At 32.8% G+C, this 14183-nt stretch overlaps 2 protein-coding genes and 1 pseudogene across 4 annotated transcripts; all 3 read right to left on the bottom strand.

The window, feature by feature from the left end:
- Positions 1–2042: 2042 nt before the first annotated feature.
- Positions 2043–5316, bottom strand: LOC100784488 (thioredoxin-like fold domain-containing protein MRL7 homolog, chloroplastic). 3 transcript variants are annotated; one of them, XM_014778890.3, is made up of 5 exons: positions 4786–5100; positions 3733–4621; positions 2800–2884; positions 2454–2565; positions 2043–2318 (listed from the first exon to the last, which is right to left on the bottom strand). In XM_014778890.3, exons 2-5 carry the CDS (start codon positions 4545–4547, stop codon positions 2215–2217), a joined length of 1116 nt encoding a protein of 371 aa, XP_014634376.1. In that variant the 5' UTR covers positions 4548–4621; positions 4786–5100; the 3' UTR covers positions 2043–2214. The 3 variants fall into 3 exon arrangements, with proteins under 3 accessions (XP_014634376.1, XP_003532752.1, XP_014634375.1); XM_003532704.5 differs by having other exon boundaries at positions 3733–4613; XM_014778889.3 differs by having other exon boundaries at positions 3733–5316.
- Positions 5317–5603: 287 nt separating this feature from the next.
- LOC113002379 (probable acyl-activating enzyme 18, peroxisomal) lies at positions 5604–8488 on the bottom strand (annotated as a pseudogene).
- A 4053-nt stretch (positions 8489–12541) lies between these two features.
- Positions 12542–13949, bottom strand: BZIP110 (bZIP transcription factor bZIP110). Its single transcript, NM_001250218.3, has one exon. The coding sequence runs from the start codon at positions 13346–13348 to the stop codon at positions 12842–12844; it is 507 nt and encodes a 168-aa protein (NP_001237147.1). The 5' UTR covers positions 13349–13949; the 3' UTR covers positions 12542–12841.
- Positions 13950–14183: the final 234 nt, after the last annotated feature.

Raw genomic sequence — 14183 nt, 5'->3', positions numbered from 1 at the left:
TTATATATTTTTAAATTGTTATGTATGGTGAAGGTTATTAACTTTTATAACATTATCAACAATTATACTTTAGATTATTTTCTATTAATTCACAATATAAAAAATTTCATACTAACAATATATGAAATATGATTCCTCATGGTGGCTCAAAGCGCAGTTTTGGTTACGTAATATGAAAATTACAATTGTATATTTGTATACAAGTGTAGTGGTGCATATGATGTGCGGTTCTTTCTGTATAGACGTGTATATTGTATAATAAAAAGGAAAAAGAAGAATGTTCCATCAAGTGTCAAGTGGGGTTGGTTGCTTTCGGATCTTGCAACGAATGAGCTTTGCGTTTTTTTTTTATTTGGTTCGTATATAGACTGGATGAGGATGAGTATCCAATAAAGTTTATGGTGGATAATATAACAAAAGAATTATGATACTCTACTCGAATCATATCCGTTATAGCAAGAAAGTCTAATTCACATGCTTGAGTTAGATATATAAGTTATTATGTATTTTTTAGTATCGATTTTTTATTCTTACAAATAAATAAGAAATATTTTCCATTATGAACAAAGTTATTAGCAATTACCAAATAAATATTAGCAAGGCCTTCTGAATTTGCATTTGCTATGGCATAACAATCATGTGAAGGGCAATAGGATACGGATTACAAGAGTAAAATAAGGAGTGCATGAAGGACATTTTAGAGAATTGACACTTGAGATTTGTTGTATCTATTATCTAATATCGGTGCTCCACACGAGGACGTGTGATTCCATGAGAGTTGCCAACTTGTGGAATTGGTTGGTTGCTGCTGTGGGGTGGATATAAAACTTGTGGAAGCTAAAAAATACCAAACTCTCCCTTAGGATTTGTCGTTGAATGGCCATTATCACATCAAACTTTTGTCCCCTTACACGTTTTTGTACTCCTTTGTGTTTAATTGTTACAATTTTTTGTTTTATACAATGTTCAAATAGAATGAAAGCCATCTTAATCTCTTTTTTTTCGATATAAAGGGAAAGCTAACTTATTCTAGAGCCAATTGAGTCTCAAGCTAAACATTTTAGATTCGATCTTCGTGGCACGCAACACCAAATTTGGATCTAGACTGGTATTGCAACTTGTAAACCACACCCATCTTTCTATGTTGGCGAAGGTGGCAGCATAACAATACTTTTTTAATGTTTGAATTTATATTTTTTTTTAACGAAGAATGCTGATGATATTATTAATTATTATTTGATTGAAAGCGAAAGAATTGATTATTTTAATAATTGGTTGTGAATGATTAAGAAGATGTAAAAAAAATATTAAAGAGATCACATTGTTTTCCAATTTTCAAACTTATTTGTTTAAGATTCTTTAACGAAAATTGGCGTAAAAGAAACAGAATAAATTTTATTTTTCCTTTAAAGGCTGCTTACAATAGAATCCAGAACAAATAAGCCACTCCTTGTATTTTATTTTTAGTTCGATAGACATCACCATATTCTGTTATATGCATCGCTTGAAAGCCAAGAGGACCACCCACCAAGGAATACGAATGATTATGATTTATGACCAATGAGTGGGGCTAGAGTCGAGCATTTCAGCTGAATAGCCATTCACAACATATAGTTCTTTAATTAAAAAAAAACCCTGAGTTTAATTTTTATAATTGGGTAGAAATCTTTATATTATTGATCATACCATATGCTACGTTTAACACAAGATAATTATTATACAAATCAATAAACTTATCATCATAGAAATTTTTGTGATTGGAAGATAAAATAATTTTATATTGTTAGTACATAGGCCACTAACTCAAATTCTTTTCTTTATTTTCTTTAAAAAATCCTATATAAATTGCATATTTAATATGCTCGCAATTCGTATGTATAGTACGAGATGAAAGGCAGTATATTTGTTGTGCACGTAAAACTGCCCTCCCTAGTGATATAACTTTTCATGGTAATCATACGACTTTTAATTAATCCAAGGGAGAGAAACCAACAATCCAAGGGACTTTAAACTCAGTAGCTAATGCGTAGAAGAGAAAACAATGAATATGAATGTCTATTGTTCTACTTAAAATTTCTAAATTTGGTAGTCCAGGATTGTTTTGCTTAGATATTTTTTATACAAAAAAAAAAAAAATTGCTGCCAATTTTGTTTGTTTCATTACAAAGACACACAATCTTCAGGTTGTCAAGGGCTATATGATATTGGGGAAGATTAAAAACGAAAATACAGGGCCTTATCATCTATCCACGCAGGCTTTTTTGCATTATAATAGAAAAATGCAATCATCTGAACCAGCTCATCCGCAGTTCTGAGTTCTGCAAAGGTATAAGTAACAGTGCATTATTATAAAAGAAGAATCTAGAGAAAGAGAATGTGCATTTCTTGGTACCAACCAAACAAAAACTCTTATATACATAAAAAAGAGTGAAGAGAAAGATCAATGATCTCACCTTTTTCCCTGTACACGACCCTGTTACCCCGTAAAAATAAAATTTGAGGACATTCTCTAACTTTCAGGGCGTATGCCAAATCTCTCTCGATATAGATATCTATCTTAACCGCCTACAAATAGGAAATTCAGCATGTTACATGGTATTCTAAAATAGTGAGGTTATCACTTGTAACATTTGTATAGTGATAACTAAATAACAGAAAATATAATTCAATAAATCTAACAAGTTAGTAATCAGAGGGAAGATTTGTATTGATGGAAAGCAACATCATTCTTTTCATTTTAGGTATGTATAAATGGATGAAAGTGCAGTCTTAGCACATGAAATAGAAAAATGACCATACCCGGGGAGGCAACCGATCTTTTGCACTCCAAAATACCTTTACTGCTTTCTCCAGCTCTTTCAAATTTTTCCAGTTATCAGATGCCCTGTGGAATAACAAAATCAAACGCCAAACTAAAGGTTACATTTACCTATAAATAACTAACATTATTTGAAATCGCTACCAACATATCATTCATTATATATGGGGATGTGCCATTTCATATATTCATTCAATTTTCACAAACAAAAAGAAACATTTAATTAAAATAATTGTTACGGAATTTACTTTCTAAATATTTTTTTATTCACAATGGCTAACAAGTTTTTGGGAGATATAAGGTGAGTTGAATAGTCAACGGAGAAGGGAAGAGAAGAAAGGTCATGGATTTGATTCCCTATACTAACCAATTAACTTTCTAACAAACTAACATGTCTTTAAAAAAATTATAATTTTTTAAGCATTTCCACACTCATGTGCATTATCACGTGCCTCTGAATAAACAACAATTATCTTCTCTGAAGAATCGACATCTTAAAAGTAGGTATAGCAAAAGTTTTCTTGACCCCAATTCAAATGCATGTGGAGAAAAAGTATCCAAAGTTAACCAACCAGCAACTTGTCGCACCCCATGTTCCCAAATGCTGTCTTTTTTATAAGGGAAGTATAGGTGCCAAGCTCTATTAGGTTTATCAGTACTTTTAGAGAAGTTAGAAAAAGGAAGCTTCTGAAAAAGATGAAGAACATAACTTATGCAAGAAGTTTGATTCATTTTCTCCCTTGTCCATTTGTTTATGAGTGCTTGTTGAGAAGTTTTTACCATCTCATTCAGTAATACCATTTGTTCCATCCCACTCTTGCCTTAAGTATTACCAGCGATTAATTCTATTCTTCTTTACTCCAGCAAATCCATGCAGACCCACCCAAAGGGAAATCCAGAACAGTAGAAATTACCTGTTATAGCGTTCAAAGACAAGGACAATTAAAGGGCTGGGATGGAAAGCAAAACTCTCCCATTCCAAACAGTTGATCTCTTGCACCCAGTTGTCATCAATCTCCCCTTCCCAGTCAATTTCATACCCATCTTCTCCCACCACATTCTTGATTGGATGCTTCTCAAAATACTCAGAAGCTCTTATTCCCCACCCAACATCTGCATCCAATGGCCAGTTTTTACTCTCTTCCTCAATCACCATCTTATTTCTTACGCCTTCTCCGCCATCTTCCTCTTCATCATCATTGTCATCGTCCTTATCGCTGCTTTCAGATTTAGAACTGTCACCATCCCTCTCCTTCATTATATTTTCATGACTCTCCAAAGCATCCTTGTTTTGTTCCCGAATTGCAGCAAACGTGCGCTCGAGCGAATCGCGTACAAAATCTTCCACTGCCACTGCTTCACTTCTACGACCACGCCTCGGCTTCCTGGGAATCGTTGTGGGGAATGTCTCTGCTGAACTTTTATCGTCGTTACTGGATTCCACATCTTTAGGTTGGTGACTTCTGCTTCTCGCCTTAGGCCCTGCTCTTTGGTTCGAATTAGCTTCAGGTTCGGGTGGTTCAGGCTCAGGTTTTGAATGGGACTTTCTAGAAACAGAGCATGATATAGACTTTACAGTGCGGTTGCTAGGTACAGGGGAATAATGAGAAAAACTGTGAGCACATTCCAACATAGGATTTTGAACATTAAGTAATGACAATGGATGCAAAGTAGCATCACAAAAAGGTGAGAAGCGTCTAGTTAAGACAGTGGTTTGGAGAAACAGCATTTTCGTAACTTCACAACGTTCTCAACGGAAATTCATCTATTTATCTAGAACGAGGAGTCTGTTTCTCTGTTCAGCTGTGTCAAAGAGTGTCAGAATCATCGTCGAGATAGTGCTCAAGGGTTGGAAAACATTAATTTCAAATAAATGGAAACTAATGGTTGGATTATTTTATCAAACAGCTAGTGCTCAAGGGTCAAAACACAGAGAATATCCCAAACTTTAACAAATGAAGCCTTACTTTGATTTGTTTTGGGGTTCCGAACGTGGAAAATGATTCAACTGAAGTTCCGAAATAGTGAGCGATACGCACTGAAACGAGAGAAGTACGGGTGTGTGTGTGTATGTAGTTGCCTTTCTTCTCCACAATGTCACTTCTGCTAACTATGCTACTCAGCTTCATCTGTGGCGAGTCGCGTCTTCATGTTAGTGCTGCTTTTTTCGCTATTGGCACCCCATCTGTGCTACTTAAACCCCCCGAGAGTTGGTATTTTTATTTTTGACAAAAATTCCTTTTTAACTTGATAGATATTTTTATTCTTGACAAAAATCCCTGCCACAACTGAAAACAAATTTCTGTTGTATAATATTTTTTTGCACCCGCTACTACACTATAATAATACAATAAAACTTTCTTTTTAACTTGATAGATATTTTGTAGTCAGGAATAACCTTTGATGTCTTTTCCTATTTTATTACCTAGCTAGTCTTTAGCATGACATCATTAATTTTTGCATAATTTTGTAATATTGATTTGAGATGATTTAAATTTGAAACATGTGATATGTTTTTACTTCTAAGTCACTTTCCTTTTGTTTCTTGCTAAAAAAAGTCAATGCACGTACTCTATTTTACTCCAAGTCAAGGGGAACACTTTTGCTTCCAATGTCCATATTTAGAGCTCAAGTTTAGAGTTAACCTCTTTCTTCAATTCCTCAATCAAATCTATATCATATTTTAAAAGCATGCATTTTTTTAAAAAATCATGTAAAAAATGTATAAGTAATTAATAGTTTAGCCTAATTAAAAATATTGAATAATGATAAAATCATGTATCTATGAAGAAAATGTCTTCATTTTAAATTTATTTTATTATATAAAGGTGCATTGCGTATAGAGCATTGAATGGTTGTAATTCTACAACCAGATTTACTTATTTTTTGCTACATGTACTTGAAAAATATTTATATTCATATATCTACTATATTTTCACCCACCACCGGTAGCACTTATTTTCTTAACTTTGACCTTTGATTACACACCAAGGACTTCAGCTAATAAATAATCTATGCTGCATTGCAGTGAAAATCTGAATGCTTCCAATTCCAAGGTTTTGTCTATCATGTTCATCCCTCACCCAAATAATCCTTCACTTATTTTTCGAGATCAAGAGGACTGAATGTTGGTGTCTGCTCTAGTCTTTTGAGAATCAATGGTGTCACTAAAGTCTGCTCTAGTCTTTTTTTGAGAATTAATGGTGTCACTAAAGTCTGCTCTAGTCTTTTGAGAATCAATGGTGTCACTAAAGTCTGCTCTGGACTGATAGCTCACGCTTCATTTGATCCCTCATTACTCTCCTCGGTATTTTGTTGGAAGATGTCCCAGGAAACTCTGGCACAATTTTAGCAAGGCTTACCTGTTATGTAATGAAAAACAAATTGTGAATGCAAAGTCAGTGAACTGTATCATCCCAAGTCAGGCCAGTTTTCACAAAGTAATAAATAAACCGCAATTAATTCACAATTGTTTAAAACAAACCAAGAGTCAGACCTTAAGCAAAGGGTTAAGGTTGCTTTGAATAGCTTTAGTGAATTTCATCTTTAGAGTTTCTGCACTGGAATTGTATCCTTCCTTTAAAACTACAAATATAACCAGTTGTTCTGGGCCTCCATTTGCAGTTGCAACACCAACTGCAGCTGTCACCAAAATGCATTCATCCGCTCCATCACAGACACTCTCAATTTCTACAGAACTTGTCTACATATCAGAAAAACAGAAATTTCAAAGTTAAAAGAACAGCGAGTCCAACAATGGCAAAGTAAGAGCAAGAATCATGTAAGTTTTAAGAATTTTCTGATATATCCATGATCAGTTAGAGAGTATTACATTCTTACTAAGTCGAGCAGATCATGGACATGAAAGGAATGATAGAATTCTTACACCATATGTGTAAAGAATGGAAAATAAATCATTCTTAATAATTTTAAGAATTTACGAAGAATCCACTATCATTTAGAGTATCTTCCATTTTACCAAGTTTATGCAGACCATGGACATGAACGATATAGTATTCTCACACCCTATGTGTAACAAGCAGACCTATTCTTCAAAAGCTTCATCCCCCAGTCAGTGTGTGTAGAACTCTTTAAATATAGAAGGTGAAGTGATGGTCCCAGGATGGCTAATTACTATGTTTATTCTGAACAGAAAGTTATTACAGTTGTTTTCAGTGTTTCTAATTATTGTTGCCGAGCTGGAATGAATTGTTAAGCTGGAAGGAGTGTAGCTCATAATCAAGTGTAGCAGAGTTGTTTATAGTTTATCATTTTATGTTCTTTTTTTCTTGTAATTTCTGTTGCACCCTTTATAAATGGAAAGTTGATCAGATGTTGTGAATCAAGGAATGGAATTTTTTCTGACTACTATCAGAATCTTCGAAATTCCTGATTAGTTTGTAATTAAGCTGTTTCCATGTAAGAGTGATACCTTTATTCCTCCAAGATTCATGGTGTCATCACCCCTCCCTTACACAACGATATATCCGTCAACTGTTCTCTTGACTATATCTCCATGTCTCCTAAGAACCTGTAAATAAATTTACAATGATAGACAATTAGACATGTCAAATTATAACCATAATAATAGAATGAGAGTAGTTAAAATTACAAATTTAATTTATTATATTATTTTGTAGTTCACAAAGAAGGGATCATTTGAAAATGTTTAATGGAGGTCTTACTGATCTACAGTATTTTTAGACATCGAAAGCTTGCATGGGTATTGATGACATTTGATAACCAACTATAAACCATCCAAAAGTCCAGATTGAAAGATATTTCTAACTTTTCACTCTAACAGTCTAAATAGTTTTGATTTTCAACGTGTAATTTGTTAAGTGTGCATGAAGACAAGTGATTGTGAAACAGGACCATAAAAAAAAAAGTAACCACAAAATACTTCCAGATCAGAGGAGAGATAGTACACATGAAAGAATTCATGTTCGAAGATAGCTGTATCTAAGAGTGGAAATCATTCTAAGCATATTAATTGAGGTCCTACCTTCCCTTTATAAATGGGCATTCCCTTAAAGTAACCTTCTCATGGTCAGCATTAAGCAATCTGTCAGATGCTCCCAGAGAGAGAGGAAATAAGCCCACTTCCCCAACACAAGCAACATCATCTGGCTGTCATATTAGTCAAAGAGATCAAATTAATTAGAAAACCTAAATTATAATTTATCTAAACCCGTAGATAGGTTTGCAATTATGAAAATAAGATGGTGAAATTTATTGGATAATTAATTGTTTAGACATCTGCTAGAGAAAATGCAAACAACTCAATTGGGAAGAGTATGAAAATTTAAAAGAATTGGAGAAGATGTAATAGGCAGATCCACACTGCAAACAACAAAATTGCACCCAGATATGGGCATGATGTAATGTTGTCACAAGTGGCAGCATAAGTAAATAAAAATCATGACCTAAGAACTTAAAATATCCAGAAAATTATCTTACATAAGGAACTCCATTTTCGTCAAAAATGACAAAACCAGTTGTCATTGATGCTGTGCTAAATGCTCCAAAAGCTTGAGGCTGCAAGGGACTTCCTGCAATGTAGCTAGATGCGAGCTCAGTGCCTCCACACAATTCAACAATTGGACTGTAGTAAGCTTTTGAAGAAAGCCACATATCATCATCAACATTTGATGTTTCTCCAGAGGAACAAAATGTTCAGCATATAACCATAGCTCAGTTCACTTTTCTTAGTAGCAACTTGACTATTTACACTAACGAGAGATATTACTTTATCTTTGTCCAATCCAAGCCCTCCATACATTGCGTACTCTTCCAAGTTTTTACTAAGCTTGGAACTGTTCCCAAAATGGTGACACCTGCATCCTGAACAATTGTAGTTCAATAAATAAGGTTGTGCTTTGGGGCAAAGTATCAAACTCTAGTGATGCAGAATACAACACAACATCAACCATTGCAATTATGATGTCACTTTCACTGTCATAGCTGTACTAATTACTAATCAGCGTTTACATTATGGTCTGTGGTCCCAACTTTTTAGCTGTATTAATTTTACCTGGTCTGCTTTTAGCCCTACGAAAAGAGGGAGAGGAAGATGAAGATGAAGAAAAGCATTGGAGGAAATTGTTACGAGAGTCCTCGAATAACATTTCTTAGAATTTGGTCTTTAACCAATACAATTATGTAGTCAACTTTATTTAGTGGGATAAAAAAAATTATCATTGCTGTAGTTTGACCTCGAATACCTTTTTTTGAAATCACTCTTATTCTTATTGGTAAACTAATAATTCTTAAAATAAGGAAAGAAAACAGTGAATAGAGAAATCAAAAAAAAAAAAAAGAAGAAGAAGAAGAAGCTTTTTACTATTTAGATGGAGATATGAAGGAAATAAAATTGAGAATAAAAATATATCACCATGTTAAATGGCATTTATATCTAACAAGAAACTTCTAACTTTAATTGCAATGTGTAATTTGGAAATAGTAGAGGATTAAATTTTAGATGTTTCAATGCATTCATGCTAACCTTAGGGTGTGTTTAAGTAATCGTTTACACGCGTTCTAATGTACCCAACCAGAAAAAATCCCCCTTGAATGATTTGAGATGAACGAAAGTTTGAGGTGTGAGAACATAAATCCAAACACACGTTAATATTTGGTGACGTCAATTTACTTTTATCTATCTGATGCGGATACCCGTTCTCCTCTTCCAAAAGGAAAGATACCTCTTCCCCTCCTCCAAAAGGAACTACAACATTGGCAATTTGCTTATCATCTTGGGATAATTTTAAGTGCGGATAAAGTGATTTTCTTTTTCAAAGACCAGTGACTAATTTGTAGTACACAGTTATTTAAACAAACAAAAAAGTAGTGTTAAAATTTGAATGATTTTTCTAAACAATTTTAAAGCTTATAACTACCTCGGTCCTTTTATATAGTAATTAGCCCATGTTTGATTAACATTAATCTTGGAAAAAAAAACAATCATTTATTTTTTTAAATCCCTTAAATGTTGATAAAAATAAGTGATTATTTTTATAAAAAAAGAATTGATTGAATCATATAAAATTCAACAGTCTTCACTCTTTGGATTCAGGATTTAAGTATTCATATGTTCAATGGAGTAGTAATGTTGCAGCTTGTTTATACAACGGTTGAACTGAGTTTGTATCGTGGTAGGTGGCTAAAGTGGAAGGGAAGGACTTAGAACTGGGTGGGGTGTCTTGCGTGCATATATTTCTGGGAATAGTGGGTTTGTGATGGGTGCTTTTTGTGGGGTTGGGGTTCTGCTCTCTAGCTTTGCGGTTAAACTGTATTTATATCTGTGATGGATATTAATAGCTACTAACCGGTTGGCTTATGCAGGACTACCTCACCTTATTGAGGTGTATTACTTGGTACTTCTATTACCAATGTTTTTTTATAAGTATGGAATTTGCTGATTTTAAAAATAAAAAAATTTCTTAAAATTTCTTTATGATTAGAAAAGATGACTTTTCTTTTGCTACGAAACAAAATCATAACTCAAACTGATCATATAAGTTTTTTAAAAAATTGTTTTAATGAGATTATTTTTTCATAAACTGTTTTTTTAATTCTGGAAAAAATATCAACTGTTTTTTAGCCTTTTCTTTATAAATTAATTATTTAAAAAACTATTTTTTTTATTTTAAAAAACACAAACGAATGTGAGAATGATACAAATGCACAATCAGGGGATTCGGATTTTCTGGGTCCATGCTGGGATCGTGAAGACATGATTAGGTCTTATTACGAGTTACGACACATTACATATTAATTTCAGTTCTAGAAAATTAAAAATTATACAGATGTCAGTTCATCTGCTTTATAATTTGTCCAAACTGCTAGCACCGTCTTCATTTTCATTTCTATAAAGGACGATGAGCTAACTATTCAACTATCACTTGGAATATTTGATTATTTTTTTTCCACTTGTCCTGTCCAACAATGAAGGCATGCATTCACCAATAATACGAATATTATATTCTAATGCACAGCTAAACTTCTATATTTTAGAAAATGGTATAATAATGGATGATTTGCCCAAATGGTTAGACTTCATTGTAGAATTCTCATTTTTTTAATGGAACTTCTCTTAAGACCGATTAAAATTAATTATGACTTCTCCCCCACAAAACAAATCATGACTCAAACTAACCAGTAATCACGTAAAGTTTCGAAAAAGAAAAAGAAAACTTTTAATGATATTTTTATAACTTTTTTTATATAGTTTAAGAAAAACTCTAAAGCTGTTATTTTGGATTTTTTCCAATTTTATTATTTAATATATATATATATATATATATATATATATATATATATATATATATATATATATATATATATATATAACTAATGAAACATGTTTCAGTAAACATAAAGTCTCGCTTGAGAATTAAAATCACCGAGATATCTTATAAAATTATGACATCCGATCAAATATCTAAGAAGATAATATCTCAAATATAAAAAACTCTTAACAATCTCTTAAACATTTGAATTTGGAACAAAAAGTAATTTAAAAAAAAAGTCAAACACAAACAATCAGGCTATAGTTTGGTGATTTCGAATTGTCTGGATTCAGGATGAGCTCGCGAGTGGCCATGTGATTAGGCCCTTTTTCTAATACATGCATGATAGATTTCTGTTCTCATAAAGGAATATCTAATAGATTCCAGTTCATTGCTTTCACATTTTCATTTCTTTAGAGGATGATGAACTACTAACTGTTGTTTAACTCTCACTTTGATTATTATATATCTTTCCCCGATTATTCTCTTCAGCATTGAAAGCATGCATCAGCAATAATGCAAATATTATATTCACATGCACAAATTAACACTTGGATTTTAGGAAACGGTACAAATGTATCATTATTTTTTGTGCTTACAAGTTACAAATGTATCATTATAGTATCATATATGAAATGAAATGAAAGAATAAGAAAAATATCATATGAAATGAAACAATTGTCTCTTTTCCTAAATTAAAAGATCTAAGCATCCACCGACTTTATTATTTCCCCCTTTACAATTAATAAAAAGAAGTTGCACATTAACTGATTGTGATTGGTTTTAAAGTTTTGTTTATATGACATACGTCATTTGTCTGTTCATTGTGACAAATTGACAATAATATACACGCTTTTTTATTATAAACTTCTTACTAATATATATGCTTTTTTTTTCTTTGAGGAAATTTTATATACCTTGTCAACAACATTTTTTTAATTGTTTTTATTATCTCAAGCTTAAAGACGAACATACTGTCACATGAAAACGTGATTAGTCAGATGAAGAGTGATTCTTGTTTATATTTTGCTTATTTCGAAACAGCAACGAATCAAATGTGACTCTATCTTATTAAATAATAATAATAATAATAATAATAATAATAAAGTGTTTGTATCAAGATATTATATTTTAATCTCAAAAATCATATTTTCAAGAATATTATAAGTAAGAATGTTATTTTTGGATATATTTAAAAATGTTTGGTTAAATTTTAATATTTCTAAAATATTTTTAAAAATAAAAATAAAAAATAGAGTAGAAGTTATAATTGAGTTGAAAAATTATTTTCCAGGTTCCCATGAGAAATATGGTTTTTTCAACCGTCGTCTTGAAAAGGAAAATACAATATAAACTACTTTCTAGGAATGAATAATGTCTAGAAATATTTTTTATTTTTAAATATCATAACAAATATGGAATATTATACTATGCATAAGCTGGAGATTTAATTGATATGAGTGGAAATTCACGAAAATCACATATACTACTACATGGAAAATAAAAGCTCGATTTTTTACATTTTCGAGAAGAAAAAATAACCCCTCTTAAAATACACAAAGACAACCCTAAACATAACATAAACTGAAAACAATAGACATTACTTATTACAAGAAAAACAAAAACAAAAAAACAAATTAAAACAAGAGACAACAAACACGTGTTGTAGTTGTGTTACAAAGGATTAGCACCAGGATTCACAAAAACTCCAACTCAAAATTAATTTCACCAATCAATACATCATCAACATGTCATTGTCAGCGTAAGCCATGATTTGTTGATTGAGTGGTATTCCGTAATTCCAAGCATCCATGAAGCCACAATCATTGAACAACTGAGTCGTAGTCTCCTGTGCCTCATCGAACATCAAGCAGTTGTTGGTGGTGGTGGTGGAGTTAATCAAACTTATCATTTCGTTCAGAGAGTTCAATCTCTTGCTCAGTTCTTCCATTTGAGCCCTCAGAATCGCGTTCTCAGCTTCCACGTTGAGGTACAGCTGCGTGCTGATGCCTATGTTTGTGTTCATTTGGGTGTTCTCCTTTTTTAGCTGATCCAATTGGGCACTGAGACCTTCCAGGTGCTGCTGTTTCCTCATCCTCGATCTACGTGCCGATTCCCTATTGGATAGCATTCTCTTCCTCTTCCTCTGTTCCATGATGTCTCTGTCTCCCTCAGAACCAGAGTTTTGAAGAGAACTTGAACCAGATGAATAGGTCCCACTTCCACCAGGAGAAGCCATGTACTAGTATGCTATTTAATTTGTGCAATGATAATAAATAATAACTCTAATTTGCTAGCTAGATTTAATGATTTGAATGTGATGTAGTATTGAAAAAAGAACACGAGTACTATGTTTATACTCCTATGTACGAGGTCAGTTAATTTAGTTCATGAGAAAACGTAGAACCAGTGGAGGAAAACAACTGAGAAAGATTGCACCAAGTGTGTCCTGCGTCTTAGGGAAGAGTTTATGGTGAAGCCAGAGAGGAGGATCTCGCTGATCACTGGGGAAGACATTTGTGTTGTCTCTCAATCATTCATGACTGCATAACATGTAGTACGAACAAAAATTATAGCAATCCAAATCGCTTTGGGCAAGAGAAAAGAATCAAACTTTGAGAGGTACAAGGCTTGGGTTTGTGGTAATTGATGTTATGAGGGATAGAAGGTTTGTGAAGGAGATAATTATAGAGGGAAGAAAATAAAAAAACTAGAGATTGGAAAAGGGTGTCAAAGACTATGGGCAGAGGAAGAACTTTTCAATTCTGGAGGCAAGAGAGAAGAAGATGATGATAAGAAAGAATATGCAAAGAGATAGGATAGATTTTGACCAATTTTTAGGAGGAGGATAAGATGAGAAGGGGAAGAGGTTTTGAAGGGATTCAGGGATCGAATTTATAGAGAAAAAATAGCCCATTGTAATAATGGAATACGATTAAATAAATCAAAAAAATTGAGTAGTGGGGTTTTTTGGTCTTTTGATTTTTGCTTTTTGCTTTTTGGTGTGCACTGCAAAATAAATAAAGTCAATAGAAATAAAAGAAGGTGGAAAAGGTCACACAGTACGACGATGT

Source organism: Glycine max, chromosome 8 (assembly GCF_000004515.6).
Source record: "Glycine max cultivar Williams 82 chromosome 8, Glycine_max_v4.0, whole genome shotgun sequence".
Classification (NCBI taxonomy): domain Eukaryota; kingdom Viridiplantae; phylum Streptophyta; class Magnoliopsida; order Fabales; family Fabaceae; genus Glycine; species Glycine max.
Note: the sequence above shows the minus strand (reverse complement) of the source record. Positions and strands in the feature narration are given on the sequence as shown.